The 26298-nt window shown below is 36.6% G+C and overlaps 1 protein-coding gene across 3 annotated transcripts; it reads left to right on the top strand.

The window, feature by feature from the left end:
• Positions 1 to 900: 900 nt before the first annotated feature.
• Positions 901 to 23622, top strand: BMPR1A (bone morphogenetic protein receptor type 1A). Of its 3 annotated transcripts, none has more exons than XM_084246110.1 (11): positions 901 to 1193; positions 2374 to 2536; positions 3387 to 3489; positions 7077 to 7173; positions 7329 to 7428; positions 13874 to 14018; positions 17149 to 17335; positions 18707 to 19004; positions 21503 to 21678; positions 23158 to 23288; positions 23372 to 23622. In XM_084246110.1, exons 1-11 carry the CDS (start codon positions 1127 to 1129, stop codon positions 23495 to 23497), a joined length of 1593 nt encoding a protein of 530 aa, XP_084102236.1. In that variant the 5' UTR covers positions 901 to 1126; the 3' UTR covers positions 23498 to 23622. The 3 variants fall into 3 exon arrangements, with proteins under 3 accessions (XP_084102236.1, XP_084102235.1, XP_084102237.1); XM_084246109.1 differs by having other exon boundaries at positions 17143 to 17335; XM_084246111.1 differs by lacking the exons at positions 7077 to 7173; positions 7329 to 7428; positions 13874 to 14018 and having other exon boundaries at positions 17143 to 17335.
• The last annotated feature ends 2676 nt before the right edge of the window (positions 23623 to 26298 follow it).

Below are 26298 nucleotides of genomic sequence, written 5' to 3'. Positions count from 1 at the left end.
AATTGTATACATTTTTAAGAAATGAATTTCCTGAAGAAATACTCTTGTCACTTTGCAGGTGTGTTATTCTATAATTATTTTAGACTTAACATCTTTTCCAGCATGATGTAGGTAGGAAGCAGTTTAATTTGCTCAATACTATAAATGTCTTCGGAGAACTAATTAAAGTGAAAAATGCTTAGGTATTCCTAGATAAAATAAAATAGGTTATTTATGGTAGAAATCATGCTGGTAATTATGTCATAAATAAGTTAAATAATTTTCTTTCAGGAATAGTTCAAGCTGCAGTCAGATCAGATTACTTGATGCAATAGGATGGACAGTGGGGACAATTGGTTTGACTGTTACCAAATTGATTTTTTTCCCCTACCACCAGTTTAATTATTTTATATTTGTCAAACCTTACTGGAGAGGTTAGGAATCACATCATCCATATTAAAGCTCAGTTTTATACTAATGAAGTGAGACCTAAAATATTAGGAAAGTGTAGCTTTCTATTGGTTTTGCTTTAATGACAAAGCAGACGGCATATTTAAATTTGAGGTAAGCTTTCTCTTCTACTTATAGAATAAATTATTTTTTAGAAAGATTTATGGTGTTTTCATCACATCTACTAGGGCTTGAAGGATTATTCATGAATAGCTTTGTATTTTAATATCAGCGTCTCCTGTTTTCTGAATATATTTAGAAATTTTCTTGATTGTAATAAAATAATTATTTTAGAGGAGCCAGAAAACACTTGAGATTAGTTAGTGAACTTTTACAGATGATTGATAAGCTAAGGTCTGTAGAGGTTGCAACCTATTACTGGAAGCTTTTGAATTATAGTGCCTTTATAAAAACAAGCTTAGCTTTAATCTTTAAAAATGTATTACTATGCTTAAAAGTATGTTTGAGTACTTGTTTTTCTTTGTTTTTGATAGCATTTAAATTTTATTATATTATTACCTTTTTGATTTTTTTTTTTCTTTCAGAAGTCAGGAGAAAGCAGTAGAAGTTGGAGTCATTGTCAAGTGATTGAGAACTTTTACAAGAAAATCCCATTGAATAAAAGTCATTTTAATTAGTGACGTAGTAAAATCAGTTATTAAAGGCCACAGTGTACAGGAAACGTTAAAATTGAACAATGACTCAACTACATATTTATATTAGATTATTGGGAGCCTATCTGTTCATCATTTCGCATATTCAAGGTAAATGAATGTTCATTTAAGCACTCTTATTTTAGTAATTTCTTCTTAAAAATGAGGTAATACAGGTTTATAATGATATAAGTTTCAGGTGAGTAACCTTGTATTTTGACATCTCTATGTATTACATTATAATATCATTGAAACTCTGGTTTCTGTCTACCACCATGTAATTGACCCCATCCCTCTACCCCCAAATCTTCTTCCTTTCTGGTAATCACCAATTCTGTTATCAGAAATTACAGTTTTGTGTTCTGTTTTGTTTTGTTTTGTTTTGTGTGTGCATTTGCTTTGTTTCTTTATCTTCCACATGAATGAAGCCATGGTTTTTTTTTTTTCTTTTGTCTGTTTTACTTTGCAGTTTCTCTTAATATTTCATACCTTTTCTGTTTCCTTACTTTGTTTCTACACTTTGTTCACTCAAGATCAACCCTACAAGGAATAATCTAGTCACCTGAATAAGACGGAGGAATCAATTACTGAAAGCATTGTTAGTTTTGTTCTGTCGGTACCAAATATGACAATCTCTATCATTTAAAGCTACTATCCTCTAGTGCAAGAATATAGTTCTATTCCCATAAGCTAAACTACTGACCTATAGTAACCTTCAGTTTTTGGCAGCATAGTCTGGATTTGAACCAATGACCTTGAGATAAAAGGCACCGGATAATATGATTAGTCCCCATGCTCTCACAATTCCCTTACTTAAGCAATTCAAACCCAAAGCAAAGATGCTTAGTTATTCCACTTCCATATAGGGGCACAAATAAAGGACTTAGTTTTTAAGCTGGGCACAAGTTTGAACCAAAGAATTTAATAACCATAATTTGTTTATTTTTTAATGACTGGAAGCACTCTTAGCCTTCCCTGAAATTGCTTTCCTTTTTATACCTGTCTTACAAGTTATGACCATATTCTACATTATGCCACTCTTGTTGTCTTTCACTAGTGCAGAATATGACATTTTTATCCCCATATATTCCACAGTATTTGGGACAGTAATTCAGTGCATAATAGGTTATTAATGTCTGTTAATTGCATTAATGAGACTTATTTTTAATAGAAGACATACTTAGCTTTAATTACTATAAGAAAACTCAGAAATGTTTCCTCATTGAAAATTGAAATAAAAGTATTAGCTTTTCATACATGGTTTATTTACAAATTTCATATTTGAATACAGGGCAGAATCTAGATAGTATGCTCCATGGTACTGGAATGAAATCAGACTCTGACCAGAAAAAGTCAGAAAATGGAGTAACCTTAGCACCAGAAGATACCTTGCCTTTTTTAAAGTGCTATTGCTCAGGACATTGCCCGGATGATGCTATTAATAACACGTGCATGTAAGTATTTTATGTAGTCCTTCTTAAAGTTATGAGAATAGGGTTGCATTTAGTGCTATTTTAAGAATTGTTTACATTGTCTTTTTCTTTAGCTTTATGTGGTATCTTTTCAAAGAGCCAGTGTTCTGTATACAGGAACATTTATTACCATTAAATGAAAGTAAATAAAAGAAATCTGGTATTTGCCCAGCATTTTGAGCTTATTTCGTGATGTTTCTATTATAAAATTATTGATATTTCTCATTGTAGAAAACTTAGATATTACCAAAAAGAAACTATGAAAATTCACCCAGTGGCTTGTAATTCTAAACTGGTTGAAATATTACATATATATGAATTATATTGTAATATTTATTTAATGTTGCTACTTTCTTACCAATGACAAAGACAAATATTGAACATTTGTGCAATGGATAGTTTTACAAAGTAAAAATACCAAAACTAGTCATCATTAATAAATAATGATGTTTCTGAAGTTTAGAGGGAGAAAGGGTAAAAGGAAGTATAAGGGATGCTGTAAGAAAAAAAGATTATTTTATAGAATTTTGTAAAGCCACTCTCTGTGATCACATGTCTATGATTAGCAAAGAAAAATTACATAATAATTCATATTTGGAGAACTTTCATAACAGAAATCCTTTTGCACCTGACCTCAAATTCTCTTTGGACCTTTAGGTTTTAGTTAAGATGTGACAACTTTCATTGCTTTAAAACCCATTTTGTTTTGCCAGTAAATTACATGTCATCAGGACCTGGTCAAACTCAAACTCAGATTTAATGAGTACATTTTTATGTAAAGTTCTGATTTTTGGTTTATTGTTTGTTTTTTGTTTTTGTTTTTTTCTTTTAGAACGAATGGCCATTGCTTTGCCATCATAGAAGAAGATGACCAAGGAGAAACCACATTAGCTTCAGGGTGTATGAAATATGAAGGATCTGATTTTCAGTGTAAGGTACGATCTAACTTGGGACCTATTTAATAAAAAAAGGGAGGTCTCACATGAAAAGCATTAATTTCCTCTAGGAGAAGTGTGCATGGGCTATACATTGCTATATGTTCTTGTAAGCAAATATATTGGAGGAAACTTAGTTCTTACTTGAAGTGATATGATTGTGGTCATTGAAGCCCCAGATTATTTACTTTTAAAAGAAGTTTTAATGGTTTATTTATTTATACAAGCACTGGGTACAGTCAGAAGCGCGGGAGGGTAAGAGAATTCACCAGAGCCAGAGGGGAGAGCAGAACAGGCAGACTGACGAAATGCACTGCTGAGGGGAGCAGCAGGCGCGGCAGGAGAGGTCTGCTGTGCCATGTGGGACCCTCACCTGGTGGCCGGGGATCGAACCAGCGCTGCAGGGGCTGCGGGCAGCTTCGCAACCCAGAGCTCAACTGCTGCGCCACCAGGGAGGCCCTAAAAAGAAGTTTTAAATAATCTGTTTCCATATTGTCATAACTACAAGGAATGATACTGTCACACTTCTTTGTGGATTATAAGATTGTCTGAAAAGACATTAAGGTGATGGGCAAACCCTTGTATCACTGTGGACAACTTAGAAGCATGTTAACGCCTTGTAAGGAGATCTCAGTGAGGTTATTTTAACTCCTTGCATTAGCAAAGAAATCAGCTTATGAACATCCTGGCAGCACTGGGTTATAAACCTAATCTCTTCAAATATTCGTTCAGTAATTTTGCCCTACAGGATCCTTTCAGTATTTTAGAAAAACAACTCTAGATAGGAAGATTTATTTACAAATTTAAGCCTTAGCTATTTTAAAAAATTACTAAGAATTTTAAGAAATTCTCAGGGTTGATAAAAGCTCTAAAGTTTACATATTTCAACCTCTTGGCCAGTGTTTGAAATTCTTACACATACAGTGCTTCCCTTCTGAGTGCCATACCTCTAGTTATAGGGACTGTTATTCCCTGAGACCACCTATTTCATCTCTAGTAATGACCTGACCTGATCCTAGAATGCTTTTCCTGCCAGTGACTGAAAGCCTATCTTCTTCTCTATCACTTTAGAACACAGAGAACAAATCTAGTCCCTGTTTAATATGATGGCCCATTATTCTATAGGAAATGTGTTTTTATTTGATATTGCTTTCCTGCGCACACTATCTAGTCTATACTCAGTGGAAATAATAGTTCACAATGACTTCAGCTATTCCTTATATGATCAGCTTTAGAGTTACTCACCTTCCCCTTTCTTGGTATAATATGTGCGTTGAGTCATGTCTGACTAGAAAAACAGAATAACTGTCTCTTTCTAAACACGGCCAAATCTCACGTTAGGTATTTGTCATACCATATTCTTGGAGCTCTCAGTCAGCTAAAATCTCCATCTTTTTAACTCATGATACTGCAAAGCCACCTCTCTTCCACTCTTTACTGTTAATTTCTTACACATGGGAATGGGATATGTTTTATTATACAATTGTCATATACTTGTCTATGATAAATTTCATCATATCAGAATTAGTCCTTTTCTCTCATTTGTCACTTAAGTGTCATTTTAATCACTTAAAATAATTGAAGAAAGAGCTATGAGTAGTAAAATTAGCTTAGCAGCAGTACCCACTGTTTTGCAGGCCTCCTAAATGAGGCATGTCCCAAACTAAATTCACCGAGATGATCGTTGTTAAGCTTGACTGTCTGTTAAAGATCCATATCCCAGCTAGTAAGCTGTGAAACTTTGGGCAAGGAAATTGACTCTTTTGGTGGTTTTCTCATTTGTACAGGAATTGTAGAGTTCAAATGGGATAGCATATATGTAAAAAGTTCAGCACAGCTGACACTCAATGGGGACTTAATAAAGGTCAGCTTTATTATATTGATATAACAGAGCAGTCTTTTAAGTTGAACTATGCATATTCCTGGGTACCCAGGGATCACATCAGCACATGGATAGCTTTAGGGGAATCATTTTATGGATTCTAAACTTCCACGGGTCCTAGTGCTTAATGTTGATCTGCCTGAAACAGGGCTTCTCAAGCAGTTCCTCTTTTCCTTCCTTTTTCACAACCACCCTTCTCACAGTTTATAGAAGGAAGGCCTAAGATTTAAAACCTCATGTTTCCAAACAGTGTTGTAGTTAGAAATCCAAGTATTAGTGTGGAGAATGTGAGGATAGCAGTTTTGTATGCTAGATGGTTTTCAGGTTTTTGCTTTCAATTGGATTGCTAGATCACTGAAAATAATTCTTGATAATAGGATCATTATGGGAGTTTCAGCATAAGATTTAGAAGATCTTTAAACAATTATGGGACATTGTATAATGAACTATTTCCACTAATCACCTTTTTGTTTATGTGTGCAAAATATCTTATTACTGACCCAGTGTTGAAATGTCAGCGTTCAAGTGAAGAAGTTGTCAAATACTGTATTGTTAGTCAAATAAAATTTCACGCATAATTGCTCATATTTGTTCCTATAATTAGTCTTTCTCTACTCGTTTTCTGATGAATATCTGGTTGGTGGTCTGTAAAAAGTTTTTTAAGAATATTGTTTCTATGTCTTGCCCTTTTCCTCACCAAATATGCTTGCAACTTGCTTCCACTTTGAGTTCATCAGTTTAAACATAGTTGCTAGGGGCCTCCCCTGGTGGCGTAGGTGGTTGAGCACAGCACTGTGAAGCTGTCCACAGCCTCTGCAGCATTGGTTCGATCCCGGCCAGCCGGCCAGGGTCCCACATGGCGCGGTAGACCTCCCCTGTCTCGTATGCTGCTCCCCTCAGCAGTGTATTTCGTCAGTCTGCCTGTTATGTTTCCCACTCTGTCTCTGGTGAATACTTTCACTGTCCCGCGCGTCTGGCCTGTACCCCAGTTCTAGTATAAATAAATAAATAAATCTTAAAAAAAAAAACAGTTGCTAACTGGAGAATTTATAGTATCTTCTACCTACTCAGCTACCTTTTCTATCTTGTCTTTTATTTGATAGGATAGCTTCCATTTTAGTCTGCGCTTATATCTCATTCATCCCTACTGTTTATCATTGTAATAAAAAAATTTTTTTAGGAAAAGAGCTCATGATTTGAGTAATTTACTTTTGAACTAAAAACAAATGAATCGTTAGTAAAATATCAAGATAGGCTAAATGTTTTGGTGAAAAATGCTTATGAAATGTAATCTGTAGTCCTCCGCAGTGGCGCAGCAGGTTGAGCGCTGCACTGTGAAGCTGTCCGCAGCCTCTGCAGTGTGGGTTCGATTCCCAGCCAGACAGGGAGTTTCCCACATGGTGGGGCAGACTCTCCTGTCTCGACCGCTGCTCCCTTCAGCAGTGTATTTCTGTCCTTCTGCCTGTTCTGCCCCCTACTCTGTCTCTGGTGAATCCTCTCATGCTCTGGCGCCTCTGGCCTGTACCCTATTGTATAAATAAAAAATAAATCTTTAAAAAAAAAAGAAATTCAATCTGTAATTAAATTATAGTTTGTACATCCTTTTGACTCACTGAATTAGAAATTGTATTTTATTAATTCCTTAAAAATTTATTATCAACTTACTATATCAAACTATTCTAATCGTATCACTGTCCTTCACTAGGATTCACCCAAAGCTCAGCTACGCCGGACAATAGAATGTTGTCGGACCAATTTATGTAACCAGTATTTACAACCTACACTGCCCCCTGTTGTTATAGGTAAGTTAGCCAAGAAAAGTGTGATCAGGATTCTCCGTAAAATATTTTGTCTGGTTTTAACAATAAGCAAGCTCTCTGGAATTCAATACCACAAATTGTTTTTTTGTTTTAATAAAAGCTAATATGTTTATTTCGTTGTTTATTCCCATTGTCAGGTCCATTTTTTGATGGCAGCATTCGGTGGCTGGTCGTGCTCATTTCTATGGCTGTCTGCATAATTGCTATGATCATCTTCTCCAGCTGCTTTTGTTACAAGTAAGAACATAAATATTATGTTAGCTGCAAACAGTTGTTCTTAAAGCCAGTGACAGAAACCATTGGCTATGGAATGTAATTTAGAAATCATTAACTTGCGTTATTTCTCTTTTATGTAACTAAATTATAGTTTTTTGTTTTTAAAGATTTATTTATTTGTTTGTTTGTTTGTTTGTTTGTTTATACAAGCACTGGGTACAATCAGAAGCACGGGAGGGTGAGAGAATTCACCAGAGTCAGAGCAGGATGCAGAACAGGCAGAAGGACCGAAGTACACTGCTGAGGGGAGCAGCGGGCAGCAGGAGAGGTCTAGCGCGCCATGAGGGGGCCCCAATCATGAAGCTGCCCGCAGAGACTGCGGGCAGCTTCGCAACCCAGTGCTTAACCGCTGCGCCACCAGGGAGGCCCTAAATTATAGTTTTCTTAAAGGAAAAGAGGACCCTTCAACCAGTCAATTAATTGAACACAACTTTATAATTCTTCTGTGTTCATTAGTACTTATGATTTTGTAACTTAGGGAATATTGAACTTTATATCTGAAAACTTATGATTTATTCCAAGAAACCAACTATGTTATTATTCTTTAGTTACTTGGGACTTCAGAATTATTCACATTTAATCATGATTTCAGAAGACAGCTAGCAAAGAGAAGTGAAATAAAAGGAGACAGGACTTAAACTTCAATGATAAAACTATCTTAGTGGCGTTTGGATAGATGGATCAGTGAAACAGAGTACTGCATGTATAAATGGGCCCCACTGTATAAAGAGATTTAGTATATGACAAAGGTAACATTTCAGATCATTGAAGAAAAACGGATTTTCCAAGAAAAACGGATTTCCCTACACTGAAATAAATTTTAGCCAGATTGGAACTATTTATAAATTTTATACATTAAATGAAATGATATGTATGAAATGGCTTAAGTACTAGAGCAGACCATGAAGAATTTTTTGAAACAATCTGGACACGTGGAAGACCTTTCTTAGTATGAAACAAAACCTAAAATAGGGCCTCCCCGGTGGCTTAGTGGTTGAGCGCTGGGTTTCGAAGCTGCCCGCAGCCTCTGCAGCGCAGGTTCGCTCCCCGGCTGCTCCCCTGCCACTGGAGGAGGGTCCCACATGGTGCGCAAACCTCTCCTGCCGCCCGCTGCTCCCCTCAGCAGTGTACTTCGGTCCTTCTGCCTGCTGTGCTCCCCGCTCTGGCTCTGGTGAATTCTCTCACCCTCCCGCGCTTCTGACTATACCCAGTGCTTATATAAATAAATAAGTAAGTCTTTTTAAAAAAAAAAAAAAAAAAACCTAAAACAAAAAAACTTTAAAAATAAAAATTTGGGGCCTCCCCGGTGGCGCAGCGGTTGAGCGCTGGGTTGCGAAGCTGCCCGGAGCCTCTGCGGTGCCGGTTCAATTCCCTGGCTGCTCCCCTGCTGCTCCCCTGCCACTGGAGGAGGGTCCCGCATGGCGTGCAGACCTCTCCTGCCGCCCGCTGCTCCCCTCAGCAGTGTACTTCGGTCCTTCTGCCTGCTCTGCTCCCCGCTCTGGCTCTGGTGAATTCTCTCACCCTCCCGTGCTTCTGACTGTACCCAGTGCTTGTCTAAATAAATAAATAAATAAATCTTAGGGGGGAAATTAAATAAATAAATTTTAAAAAACAAAAAACAAAAAAAAATAAAAATTTGGTTGTGTGAATTACCACTATGTAAAAATGAAACTTGACTATGGGGCAGCAACTACCATAAGAGCTCAGAAGACACACTACTGCTGAAAAATATGGTTAACTCATATTACATATAAAGAGCTAATTTCTTGAATTATGTAGAGCTTGACTATGAAGCTTCTGTAATGAAAAAAGGAAAAAAATCTAGTAACTCATTGGGAAAATAGGCAAAAACCCCACATGATTTATCTCAAAAGAAATAGGTGTGTCTCTAGAATGTTTGGTTAGCAGATCTTTTAAATAAAGAGGCTAATTAAGCAAACGTACTCATTTTTGCTTCCCTCACTAAAACAATAGCTTTTAACTTCTTTGTCCAGTTAGGACAAGGAAAATAGGAGATAAAATGACAGTAAAAAATTTGAAATGTGTGAACCATGGGAACGATTAGTAGTGACTTTGCATACCTAAAAATCTGAATCCTAGGCTAAATTTGAGAAAGCCATAGAGCAACCAACTTATATAATTCCCCAAGAAGCTCAGGAATTGGCAGTAACAGTTATCTCTGGAAGTGAAGTTAAGGGTGGCAGTAAAACCAAGAGGATTAAAGTCTGTTTTTAGAAAATCAGATGCACTGATAGTTATCTAATGCTGCATTAAGAAATACTTCCCCAAGAGGAGGGATTAGGGTCATAATAAGGGGGAGTGGGAATTGTATGGGGAATATAATCAAAATGAAAATGCAGGGCCTCCCCGGTGGCGCAGTGGTTGAGTGCTGGGTTGCGAAGCTGCCGGCGACCTCTGCGGCGCCGGTTCAATCCCCGGCTGCTCCCCGGCCACCTGAGGAGGGTCCCACATGGCACGCAGACCTCTCCTGCCGCCCGCTGCTCCCCTCAGCAGTGTGCTTCAGTCTTTCTGCCTGCTCTGCTCCCCGCTCTGGCTCTGGTGAATTCTCTCACCCTCCCGCGCTTCTGACTGTACCCAGTGCATGTATAAACAAAAACAAACAAACAAATAAATAAAACATGCCTCTATTAAAAAAAAAAAAAAACATTAAAAAAAAAAGAAAATGCATACGTTGTGCAAAAATGAAAAATGATGTAAGAATTATGTAAAATAAAATAAAGAAATAAAATAAAGAAATACCTTCCCAGCTGAGTGGCTTCAAACAGCAATTATAATATCTTGTTGTTTCTGTGGATCAGGAATTTTCAAGGGGGACTTGCTTGGGTGACTCAGGATCTTTCATGAGTTTCCAGTCAGTTGTCAACAAAGACTGTGTTCCCCAGAAGACTTGACTTTAACTGGCAGATTGCCCTTCCAAGGTGCTCACTTCCAAGACTTACAGGTTGGCAGGAGACATTAGTTCCCCTCACATGAGTCTTTCTGCAGAACTCCTTGTTAGAATGTCCTCATAGCATGAAGCCTGGCTTCCCCTCAGATTGAGTGATGCAGGAGATGAAAGTAGAGACTGCAGCGCTGTTTATGGAAGTCACACTACTATGCCACGTTATTTTGGTCATACAGCTTAGCCCTACTGCATTATGGAAGGAAACTAAACAAGCACGTGTACACCAGGAGATGAGATCATTTCTTACACCAGATTCCATAGACGTTGAGATATCCCTACTTCTGTTCTGAATAATCATGTGACTTTCCTATCATCTCCCTAGCAGAAGGCTAAAAGTATATTCTCTGGAAAGAACAAAAATGAGATTAGTAGTTTGGCGTATCTACAATGTTAGCTGAATTTTTTTTATAAGATACGATTTGCTGCCCATAGCAAACCATAAAAAGATAAGACTGAAGTTGAGGGCTGTATCTTTATACATATTTAGTCTCTTATGTACTTTAATACCTTGTTTTACTTTTTTTCTGATGACTATTCTCTTTGAGTTTAGAAAAATCTGTAATTTTTGTATTCTTCTTGATTCTGATTTATATACATGATACCAACCTTCAAAATCAATAGATTCCTTAAAATCTCCTCTCTGACCATCAGCTCCCTTCATTCTGGATCACATAAAATTTCTGATATGAAATTTCTATATTTTTTTCTTTGACTCTTATAGAGCTTGTCAAATACCATGTCTATGTAACTTTTAAAAACAGGAATATAGAACTTCCATAAAAATATAAAGTTATAAAAATAACCACAGGAGTGTGGATGAGAGCATGTGGAAAATGAGCACTCTCATCTAATGGTGGAGAGACAAGGAAGTCAGTAGAGCATTCCATCAAAACTCCAAATTCAGTTCTAACTTGCAGCAGTTTATACTAGAAATACGCCAAAAAAGGGACCAGTCATTCAGCTTTGTATGAAATAAAACTAGAAACAATCTAAATGTTACTGGTAGGGAGTGGTTCACAACAATATAATGAACTGTTCCTTAGCCATTAAAGAAAAGAAGGCTCTTTATTTACTGCTATGGAATGATCCCTTAGATGTATTTATTGCTCAGTAAGATGCAGAACATTATGTATCGTCTACTACCATTTCTGGAAGGAAATTTTTAAAAAGTGGACATGAATATCAACATACATATTTTTGTTTGAATATAAATGTTCTCTAGAAGATTACCCCAAGCCCTGTAAATAGTCCTAATTCCAGGTTCCTTCTAGAAAAATGCACTTCATGATTTAGGGAGAAGGATGGAGGAACATTTTCACTCTACACCCTTTGTGCCCTTTGAATTTTAAACCATTTAAGTAAAACACCCATATAAATATTTAAAAATCACAAAATGGTTAAGTAGATGGGGCTGTCCATAGGAAAGCAATCTAATTTGATTCCCTAATTTCTATACTATAAGTTCAAAATGGATTAAAAGAATAAATGAATCAAAATTTTAAAACCTAGAAAAGAAAACGTGTTTATGACTTTAGGGTTGGGAAGGGTTCTTAAACAGGGCATAAAAATATATATTTAAAAGTAGGGGAAAGATTATCCACTTGAATATTGCGCAAAAAGTATCACCAGGCAGTTCACAGAAAAGAAGTTGAACTGTAAATAAAAAAATTACAAACCTCCCTAATAATGAGGGAGAAGCAAATGAAAACAAGTCACTACATAGCTATAACGTTCGCCAAAGACTAAAAATACAACACTTCCAAATTTGGGCTGGTATGTGGAGAAATGAATGTTGTAATAATATGCTTTTGGTGAAAGTATAAATTAATTCATTTTGGAGAGCAATTTGATGATAACTGATAAAATTGAAAGTATAAATTTAATACATTTATGTGAGATAAGCACAATTTTTTTTTGAGACACAATTTAACAAACTTTTGTAAATAATTAAAATGTGGCTGCCAGGATAAGTTGTAGCAAATTGGTAACAGGAACACTAGACACCAAAAAAATCATTTCCTCTGCAGAGTGAGTAAGATCATGGATTCCAGATGTAGGCTTTTGGGTTTAGATCCCAGCTTTACCAGTTGACCAGCTAACTATTGGCCATGGGACAGATGATGACTCTCTGGGCTCCTCGTTTATAAAGTGGAAATGATAGTATTACCTCTTAGGAATTTTGTAAAAATGAAGTGAGTCACAGAACTATGTAAAACTTGGTATCAGTAAAAATTAACTTTTTTTTTTAACAAGGATAAATATGTAAGACATGAGTATTTTTTAAAACAAGGCATAAAAATATTGACACAACATACAGCACTGACATAAATTTGTATCCAGAGAAATAGTAGTGCTTATGCAAAAACGGACAATTATAAATCAGACATACTGCAGGGGAGGAGGAGGGAGAGGCATCAGAGGAAGGGAGGGAGGAGCACAGGGGACTGAGGTGATGGTGCACGGGTGCAATGGTGAAGGGAACTCTATGGGGACTACACCTGAGGGGGTGGGGGTAAGCAAATATTGTTTAAAAATGGACAATGATATAAAAAAAATAATATTAAAAATAAAATCAATGTAAAAAAATGATAGTGCTTGTGAATTTTTTTTTTTTCATGCTGAAAGTATGAAGATGGAGATAGGAAGGAGATGACCTCTTTCATGATAGTGCTTGCCTCTTAGAAATTATCAGAGAAAAGGCTAGAGCTTCAAATATTTCTAATGTTTATTTAAAATATGTCTAAAATAAATATAATGTTAATGTTTATAAATATAAGTGGTCTACACGTGGGTGCCTATTAATCTTTCCCTGTGTACTTGAAATATTTCATAATTTAAAATTTTAAAATAAAAGTCTTGAAAAATACAAAATGAATTAAGAAAACTTTTCTTTTTCATATTCTTAAAATGGAAATATTTATTGTTCATTTTGATGCAAAAGTAAATTCACTATTCATTTTGATACAAAATATTATAAATTCAAATGAAAATACATAAAGTTGAATGTAAATGTTCCTAAACCCCCAGAAGTAACTATTATCTTCAATTTATCCTTTCTGTTCTTTTTAGACAAATATATATATATATATTTTCATTTATGTAAGCTATATAAACAAGTAATATAAAATTTATAGCTCTAATCACATCTTTATGCAATTTTTTCATGTTTTATCACTTGCTAATACACCAGGGACACCTTTCCATTTGAACATAATATATAGAACCCTACCTCATAAACTCCATTTCTGGATATATTTTAACAGAGGAAACGTTACCTTAGAGAAGACTAACTAGGATATGATCCTGTCTGAAGGAAGGGTCATGGTGTTAACTTCATTTGTTTTTTGTTTTTTGTTTTTTTAATTTTTAGAAGATTTTTCTTACCTCAGTATTTTATAGTCTTAGAATTTTAATGTAGGTTATTCTCTGCTTTTTTAAAAGACATTATTGCAAGAGCATCTCAAGCAGACGTCGTTATAATCGTGATTTGGAACAAGACGAAGCATTTATTCCAGTTGGAGAATCATTAAAAGACCTTATTGACCAGTCACAAAGTTCTGGTAGTGGATCTGGATTACCTTTATTGGTAAGATAAAATATCATATAAACAGGAATGGTTTGTTGATACAGAACATGTCCTCCTATGATAAGAGACAGCATAATTATTTCAAATTAGGGAGCATTACTAGGCACAGTTTCCATCTTATTTAGAAAGATGGCTGTATTAATACAAGGTGAAATTAGAAAAAAATAAGAAATATGAAACAAAGAATAGACCATTAAAATAGATTTATAAGCAAGTTAGAAAAGAAAATATGGTCAAAGTGTGGCATGTAACTTGTTAGTTAGCTAGCACATTTTGTTTTTAACTGCCAACTTGAAGAGGAATCAGATAAGAGATTCCTTGTATTTAAATGGTTAAACCGGTTGGGAGAAGTATGAGTATTTCAGACTCTGAAATCAAAGGAAAGTATCTCCCCCAGATCTTCGTAGAGAGGATACTTGCCTTAACATAATATTATTTATAACCAATACACATTTCATGAAAATAAATTTAAGAGAAATTGTAAGTAATCCTCAGAAGACTATAAGTATGGAAATATTCAGATTTAGGGGTTGAAAGGACCCTTACAAAAAACATTAGATATCCATTTAGATTTTTAATAGTTTAACCACATTTGGTCAAAGTAAATACATTTGATCTCTAATTTAAAATTACATCTAATTTAATAATTCTGTAACTGAATTGGAAAAATAAAAGTATGAATGTCTCTATAAATGAACAACACAATTATATAGAAAATCTCAAGGATGACAGCATAAATCTGTAACATCCAGGAAGTGAGTTAATTAGGATTGCAGAATATAAAGTCGTTGTACAAAAACCATTGAATATATACACAGTAGCAACAATTAGGAATTAAAATTTTATGGCACTTTTATTTAAAACAATGTCAAATCATGAAACATTTTGGAATAAGTTTAACAAAATTTATGCACATTGAAAATTAGAAAACGCCAAAATAAACTGAACTACAATTTGTGGGGCCCGGAAGGATTGACTTTAAAGAGACAACAAGGAACTTTTAGGGGTGGTGAAATTGTTCTGTATCCTTTTTTTTTATATTTATTTATTTTATTTTGTGTGTAGAAGAACTGGAGTGTAGGCCAGAGGTGTGGGGAGTGAGAGTATTCACACAGACAGAGTAGGGAGCAGAATAGGTGGATTTACTAAAATACACTGCTAAGGGGAGCAGTGGGAGAAACAGGAGAGCTCTGCTGTGCCATATGTAGGATAGCTCCCTGGCTGGGCATGGAACTCAGGCCATAGTGGTGATAGTTCTGAGACTTAACCCCTAGGCCAACAGGGAGGCCCTGTATCTCAATTGTAGTGGTAGTAGTTACATGGCTATACATTTGTCAAAATGCTAACCTGTTTATAAAAAGAGTGAGTTTTATTATATGTGAATTTAAAAAATTGCAAAAGGAGGCACCTCCCCTGGTGGCACAGTGGTTGAGCACTGGGCTGCGAAGCTGCCCACAGCCTCTGCAGCGCATTTCAATCCCCAGCCACCAGCAAGGGTCCCACATGATGCACAGACCTCTCCTGCTGTGCCCGCTGCTCCCCTCAGCAGTGTACCTCGGTCCTTCTGCCTGTTCTGCTCCCCGCTCTGACTCTGGTGAATTCTCTCACTCTCCCGTGCTTCTGACTGCACCCAGTGCTTGTATAAATAAATAATAAAAAAATTTTTTTTTTTTTAAGATTTTTTAATTTATTTGTTTATACAAGCACTGGGTACAGTCAGAAGCACGGGAGGGTGAGAGAATTCACCAGAGCCAGAGCAGGGAGCAGAGCAGGCAGAAGGACCAAAGTACACTGCTGAGGGGACCAGCTGGTGGCGGGAGAGGTCTGAGCGCCATGCGGGACCCTCCTCCGGTGGCCAGGGAGCAGCCAGGGATCGAACCGGTGCTGCAGAGGCTGCGGGCAGCTTCGCAACCAGCGCTCAACCGCTGCGCCACCGGGGAGGCCCCCTAAATAAATAATAAAATCTTTTAAAAAAAATTGCAAAAGGATTCTGTAGTGATAAAGGAAGTCATTGCACAAAATCTAGCCCATTTTAGGTGCATTTCCAACCTGGACTCTAGTGTTCTTTTTAACGTACATTGGCCACTAACACCTCTGAAAATGCAAGGTGGCAGTGTACATCTTTAATTCAATAAATATTAATGAAAATGCTTATTGTATTCATTGCAAATAAGTATCTGTAGTCTGTGAGTGGAGGTAATGGAATTCAAACAACTATGTATTTAAGTAAAAAATTTTTAATTGTGATAAATGTAACAACTGAGTATAGGTGTTATGAAGGTGTTAACAGAGAAAAACAATACCTGGACCTCCCTAGTGGCCCAGGCGGTTGAGCAGAGCACTGTGAAGCTGTTCACAGCCTCTGAGTTCCATCCCGGCCAGCCAGCGAGAATCCCGCATGGCGCAGCAGACCTCTCCTGTCTGGCCAGCTGCTCCCCTCAGTAGTGTATTTCATCAGTCTGCCTGTTCTGTTCCCCACTCTGTCTCTGGTGAATCCTCTCACCCTCCCGCACATCTGGCCTGTACCCCAGCATTTGTAAAAATAGATCTTAAAAAAAAAAACCTCAAGGGAACTGCACATACAAAAAGACTCTGAGACAAAAATGAGCTTCAGTGAGTTCTACAACTTGAAAAAGTGTAAATAAGAGGACTAGGGTCGATGATTATAGTGAATGTTGAGGCTAGAGAGTTAGGCAGAGGCCCAATCATGTAGGGATTTAGACTGAGTTAAAAGATTTTTAACTGTCATTTAGATTTTGTTAAATAATAAATCATTCCAAAGTTGAGTAGCCTGAAGCAACGGAACAGGTCAGTCCTTGCCCAAAGCAAGTCATGTAGCCAAGCCCAGTTTCTCTGTGGAGATAACCCAAGGGTGTTTGTGCTGGGAGGGAAGTTATTTTGACCCTTTTTGCAAACAGTCTGCCACGTAGATTAATTTGTGATTTCAAAATATATTGTACATTGTTTCATCTCCTTTAAAATACATTATAAATTTTAACATTTGAGGTGGTCTGTTGTATATACCATCCTTTCTTATGAGATGGGCTATCAGACTACTTTCTAGGTCTGAATAGATAGGTTCCTTTCATCAAGCATTCAAAACATTTCACCTTTTTCTTTGAAGGTTCAGCGAACGATTGCCAAACAGATTCAGATGGTTCGGCAAGTTGGTAAAGGTCGATATGGAGAAGTGTGGATGGGCAAATGGCGTGGTGAGAAAGTGGCAGTCAAAGTGTTTTTTACCACTGAAGAAGCTAGCTGGTTTCGAGAAACAGAAATCTATCAAACTGTGCTCATGCGCCATGAAAATATACTTGGTGGGTACACATTTGATTTCAGTCAATTCAGTTGCTAAGGTTGGTGGGATGCAGGTGGAAGCCTGCCATGTGAGCTTTTTGAAACCAAGTAGAGAATACACAAGTTAAATACAGTCCTCAATGCCAGCCAACCTCTTTGTTACCCAACCAAGGAAACTGCGGTGGCTTTCAAATTAGAAGTAATGCTAGTTTATTGGATTTGCTAATATACTAATGAATGTCAGTCTTTCATAGGTCATTTAATCAGTTTTCTAGGGTCCCCTTATCTCTCTGTACCTTTGCTTCTGTAAGCTTAAATCATCCACGCCTGGTTTACATGCTAGCAAAATAACTTAGGTATGATCTCATCACTAGAATGCATAAGCATGCCTAGCTTTTCTACCTTCTTTTCAGCAACTGTTTATCTTTTACTGTAGAATGCATAGCTCGTTGCCGTTCATGACTGAGCATATAGTAAGCGATTATAACAAATTATCACATACTAGGTGGCTTAAAACCAGAAACTTATTCTCCCAGAGTTTTGGAGGCTGGAAATTTAAAATCAAGATACTGGCAGGACCATGTTCCCTAAAGGTTCTAGGGGAGGAGTCTTCCCTGCCTTTTCCTGGCTTCTGTTGATTGTCAGCAATCTTTTGCTTTTTGTGGCTTGTAAACAACACTCCTGTCTTTGTGTCATCACATGACCTCCTCTATGTCCAAATTTCACTCTTCTTAAAAGGATAGAAGTGATTGAATTAGGCCATCCTAATGTAGTGTGACCTCATCTGATGTGATCACATCTGCAAAGACCCTACTTCCAAATAAGGTTACCTTTAAAATGACAGGTGAACCTGAATTGGGAGGGAACACTGTTCAACTCAATGCTCACCTTCTGAGGGAAAAAAGAGAAGAAACGGAGACCAGTGCTGTGGACCTACCCCTCGGCCAGCAAGACTGAAAAGGCGAATTAGATGAGGCATTGGTGGGCAAAAGGCAGCTGACTTAGTAACAGACTCTTAGTTGACACCTTTAATTATTCTGAAGTGTTCACTTCGCACTCTGAAACTGAGAACCTTTCTCCGTTCCTCCTTACAACTTTTCATGTTTAGAGAATCATGTAGGTAATTTTCCCCCACGTATATGTGATCTTTTCCCCTTGTCATTTTATCTTCTCATGATTATCATTAAAAGTATTTTAAACTTACTGTAGAAGTGTAAAGTTACATTTGTAAATGTAGGCATAAAAACTGTTTTAACACATTCAAGAGATTTTTGTCAGGTAAATTAAGTTTTTATTTACTGTAAATGATACCTAAATTATTCTCAATATCCTTAAATGAACTGTCATTCTTTTTAGCCTCTTCTGATAACTCATCTTTTAAATTTGAACAGGTTTTATAGCAGCAGACATTAAAGGTACAGGTTCCTGGACACAGCTCTATTTGATTACTGATTACCATGAAAATGGATCTCTCTATGATTTCCTGAAATGTGCCACACTAGACACGAGAGCCCTGCTCAAGTTGGCTTATTCAGCTGCCTGTGGTCTGTGCCATCTCCACACTGAAATTTATGGCACCCAAGGAAAGCCTGCAATTGCTCATCGAGATCTAAAGAGCAAAAACATCCTTATCAAGAAGAATGGAAGTTGCTGTATTGCTGACCTTGGCCTTGCTGTTAAATTCAACAGGTGAGTGGTCTTTGCCCACTGTTCTGAAATTATTTTAAGCTCCAGAAGTTGTTTCCCTATTTGTATTCAGGACAATGGAATTCCAAACGTGAATTTATGTAACTTTACATAGTTATATAAATATAGTTGTGGTTTTTATGTGTTGTTTTTTAAATAAAAATTATATCATATTCAATGTAATTCTTGATTTCCCCCTTTTTATTTATCTTATATATCCTTTATTTCAATTTATGTAGATTTTTTTAAGTGTTAATACAAAGTTTTCCATAATATGGATATTTCATCTATCACCCAACTGATGGGTGTAAAAAAATTACCTGCAATTTCTCGGTTATTAGGAAAATGCCTAACAATGAACATTGTTTTTTACCCCCTTTATATTATACCCTTGGACACTTGTGCAAGTTTTTCTTCATGATGAATTCTTGGAGAAGGGATAAAGAGTATATAATACTAAGTTACGGCATGCTGCAAGTTACCCCTTCAGAAAGGGTGAATCAATTTATATTCTCAAAAGCAGGCTATAAGTATGCCATTTCTCCATCACAACTTAATATTGTCAATATTTTTAAACAGTTGGTATTAGTAAAGTTTTAGGAAAACTGTAAGAATTATTTTCATGTATCTATAATACAGCAGCTTTTCCACATTTCAGAATTCATTTCAAACCATCAAATAAAAGTACTTGTTCAGGGCCTCCCCGGTGGCGCAGCGGTTGAGCGCTGGGTTGCGAAGCTGCCCGCGGCCTCTGCGACGCAGGTTCGATCCCCGGCCACCAGAGGAGGGTCCCACATGGCGCGCAGACCTCTCCTGCCGCCCGCTGCTCCCCTCAGCAGTGTACTTCGGTCCCTCTGCCTGCTCTGCTCCCCGCTCTGCCTCTGGTGAATTCTCTCACCCTCCCGCGCTTCTGACTGTACCCAGTGCATGTATAAACAAACAAATAAATAAATAAAACATGCCTCTATTTAAAAAAAAAAAAAAAAGAAAAAAGAAAAAAGTACTTGTTCAGGGCCTCCTTGGTGGTACAAGGGGTTAAGTCTCAGAACTGTCAAGCTTTCACCAGCCACTGCAGCATGAGTTCAATCCCCTGGCCTATGAGCTAACCCACATGGTGCAGTAGACCACTCCTGTCTCGCCCACTGCTCCCTTCAGCAGTGTATTTCAATAAATCCCCCTGTTCTGCTCCCTACTCTCTCTCTGGTGAATCCTCTCACCCCCTGCACCTCTGGCCTGCACCCCCATTCTTGTATGCATAAATAAATAAATAAATCTTTATAAAAATAAAAGTATTTGTCCATAATAAAACAAATATTAAAAAAAAAATCTTCCCTAGTAGTTAACAGTATTAGAACCCTGGTTGTTGTTTTTTTTTAACCAACTATTATTGATTGGCTCAAATATTTATCAGATGCAGTATAAGAAAATATGTATTATATTAATCTCTAACTTCAGAGTACTTTTCAGAACCTGCCAGAACTGGAAACAAAGCAATAGCACATTCATATTTTATAACTCTAGAATTTAGTATAAAAATTGGAAAATAGGTAGACATCATTCATTATTGTTAGTATGATTCTGTATATTAGTCATTACAGAACTAAGTTATTTGGACCTGTAAAGATGGAAATGAGTCCTAATTCACAAAAATTGAGTTTGTCACATGAGGATGATAAAAGCAAGTGATTCCTCTCAATTTTCATATTCACTTATTCTGGCACATAATTAACACTTTTTCTTATATTTAGTATTGTCCTTTCTTAGACCTATTGATAAACCTGACCTTAGGGCCTCCCTGGTGGCCTATGGATTAAGTCTCAGAGCCATCACCTCTACAGCCTGAGTTCAATCCTCAGCCAGGGAGCTGACCCACATGGTGCAGCAGACCTCTCCTATCTCGACCACTACCCCCTCAGCAGTGTAATTCAGCAAATCCACCTGTTCTGCTCCCCACTCTGTTTCTGGTGAGTCCTCTCACCCCTCCCTGTCCCCCACACCTCTCACCTACACCCCAGTTCTATGCAAAAACAAAAATAAAATATTAAAAATTGACCTAAATTGATGAAAAGTATTTATTATGAATATTCATATTTAGTTTTTCACTACAAACATAGTAATGAGTGATTCACAGTGATGCTCCAAACCCTGCTGAGAGTATTATATGTAACATATATTTAAAGGGTCTATTACTTTTCTAAAATATGAAAGATACTAAATTTCAAAATATATCTGGCCCCAAGGATTTCTTTTTTTTTTTTTTTTTTTTTTTTTTTTTGTGGGACCCTCGCCAGCGGCTGGGGAACGAACCGGCGCTGCAGAGGCTGCAGGCAGCCTCACAGCCCAGTGCTCAACCGCTGCGCCACCAGGGGAGGCCCTGGCCCCAAGGATTTCTGATAGGGAATGTGAAGAGATAAAGAAACTGACTGACTTTTACAAGATGTGACAAAAATAAAAAAGTATCTTGTTCTTAGCCCTAACCTGGACATTGTCTTTTGTTTCAGCGATACAAATGAGGTTGATATACCCTTGAATACCAGGGTGGGTACCAAACGCTACATGGCTCCAGAAGTACTAGATGAAAGCCTGAATAAAAACCATTTCCAGCCCTACATAATGGCTGACATCTATAGCTTTGGCCTCATCATTTGGGAAATGGCTCGTCGTTGTATCACAGGAGGTAGGAGTTTAGGAAGTATGTTTATGTTTATGTTTATGTACTCCTCTTTCAAAAAATAATAGCTACAATTATATAATTTGATGTCATATAAGGCAGGGATCCCCAAGACCACTCCCAGGTTCTATGATTTCTTCAAAGGAATCAGTGTATAGTTGTCCTCACAACTGAGATTTATTAACAGTACAAATCAAAATCAACAAAAGGAAAAAGTGTATGGAGAAACATTAGAGGAAATCAGGTACAAGTTTCCAAAAGTCCTCTCCCAGTGGAGTCACTCAGGATTCACTTAATTCCTCCGGCAATGAACTGTCTTGGACAGTAAGTGAAATGTTGTCGTCTAGGGAAATCCATTAGAGACTTTGACCCCAAAGATTTTACTAGAGCACCCTCTGCCTAGCATGTACCAAAATTCCAAGTTCCTAGAAAGAAAGCAGGTATTCAGTATTAACCATAGTGTTGTACAAATAGTCGTGTACAGTGAGCTACCCTTAATATATAGGTAAAGTTTTGTAATCATGTAGGGAACTCTTTATAGACAATCTTGCAGGCAAACTTTTCTAAGGATAACATTTTTAATTCTCTTTTCTGAATATCATATTGTCATGATATCGTATTGTCATAACCCCTTGTGATGCAGGGATTAAAGTCTCAGCACTATCAAGCTATCACCAGCCACTGCAGCATGAGTTCCATCCCCAACCAGGGAGTTAACTCCTGTCTTGTCCACTGCTCCCCTCGGCAGTGTATTTCAGTAGATCTGCCTGTTCTAGAAGCTCCCCATTCTGTCTCTGTTGAATCCTCTCACACCCTGCACCTCTGGCCTACACCCTAGATCTTCCATGCATAAATAAAAATAAATCTTTAAAAAATATATATCATGTTGTCATTCCACTCCAGTGCAAAATAGAAACAAAAATAAGATTATACTCATTAGTAGAAAATTATCTGCATAAGTAATGAAACTTTAGGGTAAGGGGCCTCCCCAGTGGTGCAGCTGGTTGAGTGCAGAACTGTGAAGCTATCAGCAACCTCTGCAGCATGGGTTCGATTCCCGGCCGGCCAGGGAGATTCCCACATGGTGTTGCAGACCTCTCCTGTTTCGCTCACTGCTCCCCTCAGCGGTGTATTTCGGTTGTCTGCCTGTTCTGCTCCCCGCTGTGGTAAATCCTCTCATCCTCCCACATCTCTGGCCTGTACCTCCGCTCTTGTATAAAAATAAGTAAATCTTTAAAAAAAAAAAACAAAAAAAAACTTCAGGGTTCATGAGCATTTCACTTTGCCTTTTTTAAAGTGATATTGGCATATCCACAGTCCTGATAGAGACCCTGATTTACTGTTAAAAGTCAATTATCCACTCCATAAATATTTTCTTCTTTATATAAGAATCTGTTTTACTTTCATAGTTTAGCAAGAGATGCTGAATAAGTATTTTGTCCAACCACCATTTTTTTGCCCACCATGTCTTCTCCCTCCCTGCAGGCATAGTAGAAGAATACCAATTGCCATATTACAACATGGTGCCCAATGATCCATCATATGAAGATATGCGTGAGGTTGTGTGTGTCAAACGTTTGCGGCCAATTGTGTCTAATCGATGGAACAGTGATGAAGTAAGTGGAAGTCAGTCCCCTGAGGAGGTGATTGGTAAATGTTGCCAAAACTACCTGCTCACTGCTTTCTCTGTACTTCACAGTGTCTGCGAGCAGTTTTGAAGCTGATGTCAGAATGCTGGGCCCATAACCCAGCCTCCAGACTCACAGCTCTGCGAATCAAGAAGACACTTGCCAAGATGGTGGAATCCCAAGATGTAAAGATTTGACAACTAAACAATAGTGGAGAAATTCTAGATGCAAAAACTATTTTCACCCAAGGACTGGGTGGAGTTAGAGTAGAATAAGGGTGTTAACTTGGTTCTCAGACTCTTTACTCACTACACCTTCACAGGCTGCTAAATACTAAACTTTTCAGTACTCTGTAGAACACAAGCTGGGAACTTCAAAACACTTCATTCTTTATATATGGACCGCTTTATTTTAAATGTGGTTTTTGATGCTTTTTTTTATTGGGTTTTTATGAACTGCATCAAGACTTTAATCCTGATTCATAAGTCTCCAGTCAAACTCTGGGTACTGAATTATTTGTTCATAAGTGGTGCTTTCTGTGAAAGCCTTAAGAAGATAAATAAATTCAGCAGAGATGGAGAAATATACACTTTTGCCTTCTACCTGAGAAAGTTTAATCTATTTGTATTCTACCTTTGTAAACAGCCTATGGATCACCATCTGTTTGGAATACTGCTTAGTTTGTCATGTCTTGATAATGATTGTGTGTGTGTGCACATGTGTGCATACCAGAATTCCTCTGCTGCCATTTGAATTAGAAGAAAATAATTTCTGATTGCACAGAAAGATACTGGTGGCTCTTGGTTTTGCGCTTTAAAAATGCATTATCTGAGCAAGATTCGCCAATTGCATAAAAGCCACTTAACCTTGCAAGTGAGCTAGCTTCTCTACCAACTTTATTTTTAACATAAAAGTTGATGTAAAGGCCAAAAGAAGTTGAAAGTGTCCGTTAAATTTGGACTGTTTTCCTCCTACCACGATCTTTTTTTGTTGTACTGTTACTTTTGTCATGAAAAGTACCCTTTCCAAAGGTGGAATTTCCAATGCCATGAACCCTCTAAAGAAAACACTTCTTATTGAAGTGCATTACTAATTACTGCATTTGATAGATAGAAATGTAAGTGCCTATAACCATGTTCTGTATTCTTTATTCTTAGTAAACTTTAAAAGGGAAGTTATTTATATTTTGTGTGTAATATGCTTTATTTGCAAAACACCTACTCTTTACAACCATATTTTTTATATGTACATATATTCATACTGTAGAAACCTGCTCACATTTACCTCACACCCCATCCTTAAGGGAAAAAAATTAAAAGATTGTCCAAAAAGTTACTAAGTATGAATTACTATACATATGGATTAATGCTTTCAAAGTAGCATTAGGATTTTTTTCACCTAACGCAGAAACTCATTTAAGATAACATCTCAGTTTTCCTTTATGAAAGAATATTCTAATTACAGATTTACATTTCAGAACTGATATGAATGTCTCAATGGCTGTTTTATATGTTTAAATCATTTGAAATTGGGGATTTTATGATTTCTCTTCCATACTTGCTAAGATAAGAACCATGCAAAAAGGTTCAGCATCTATAGCTATACTGTATAGTTTTTATTCAATAAAATGCCACATATTTTATAGATGCCTTATTATCCCAAGGAGTAATTCTGATTTACTTAAACTCATTATACTTCTGTAATGCCTTTAAAATGTTAGTGTCTTATTCTGAATAGTGAGTGCATCAAGTGAGACAGATTTCTTTGGATATGACATAAAATGTGATCACATAGTCAGAAAACTTTAAAGGGAAGGAATCAGTATGTATGCATTCATTACCAAAAATTTGACTGGTATTTAAGGTTAAAACTTACTTATATTTATGTATACATCATTTCACAAATTTGAAACTTTAACCATTTTGACTAAGTATAATAATTTTCACCTAACAAACTTTTAAGTGTTCATCAAGATAAGTAAATTTACATGTTGGTGGTACCCAATAACTTGCTTTTTCAGTATGTTTTCTCCATTTCTGTACTGAGGAATATGGATATTTTAATCTAAATTACCATATGATTTAAGAACACTGATGAGTTCTGATCTATTTAATCTAAGGTTAACCCTGATTTATTTTTTATTTGATTACCTGTAACTCTTGAAAATCATTTGTCATCTTAATAATAAAATATTTAAGGAAAGACAAACACAGTTCTTAGCAATGTTGAAAAAGTATGTGGAAGCAACAGATTATAGTTAGTATATAAGGCCAGTATAATGTTTTTTAATTAAATTGATCTACTGAAAGTGATATCACAAATAAACTTTGGAAATTAATGTAATAAAAACACTTTCTGGTATCACACGTTCCGAAAAAGCAAATACCACCACTTGGATGCAATCCTGATGTCTTGAAAAAGTTGCATGCAACTTGTTTTCTTCTCTCCTCCTCACTCGTACTCTAAAATTATTCAAAATTTATCCAGTACATGAATTAAAGGGGGTATTTTATGAAGTACCATAGTTAATAAATCATAAAACTCTAGACATCATTATTTAGTCTCGGTTACCACTTAACAGTTTGAAAATATGTGACTTCTTTCAGTCATCCCTAATTAAAACAAACAGAAACTCAAAGCTACCTGAATAAATAGCAAAAGTTAACCATCAATGAAAATTCTTAGGAATCCTTTTCATACTAGTAAGTATTTATAGAATTAAAGGCATACTTTTATGGGGTTCTTTGAGTTTAAACTTCTCCTGTGCTTTCTTACTAAAGTTTCTAAAATAAAAAATTTGAATCTAATTTCTCTGTATTTTCACAAAAGATATTTCCACCAACAGTTAGTTTTTGAAAATGGTTTTCCTAGAATGTGCCAGATTTTTTAGGTATTCCATTCACTCAAAAAAAAAAAATTGAATACTATTTTTCCCCCAGTGTTTTGCTTCTCTTTAAAACAAAAATGCAAGGTTATTTTTAAAAAATTGGGCATCTCT

The sequence above is a fragment of the Talpa europaea genome (genome assembly GCF_964194135.1).
Source record: "Talpa europaea genome assembly, chromosome: 10".
Classification (NCBI taxonomy): Eukaryota; Metazoa; Chordata; class Mammalia; order Eulipotyphla; family Talpidae; genus Talpa; species Talpa europaea.
This window is presented reverse-complemented; position numbering and strand designations above follow the sequence as displayed.

What these genes read in the sequence shown, in the direction of transcription:
- BMPR1A (XM_084246109.1), top strand. Translation starts at nt 1,127, where the DNA reads ATGACTCAACTACATATTTATATTAGATTATTGGGAGCCTATCTGTTC. An exon ending in TCCAGCTGCTTTTGTTACAA is followed by an intron (nt 7,429 to 13,873) that starts GTAAGAACATAA and finishes CTTTTTTAAAAG; the next exon opens with ACATTATTGCAAGAGCATCT. An exon ending in GATCTGGATTACCTTTATTG is followed by an intron (nt 14,019 to 17,142) that starts GTAAGATAAAAT and finishes TTTTCTTTGAAG; the next exon opens with GTTCAGCGAACGATTGCCAA.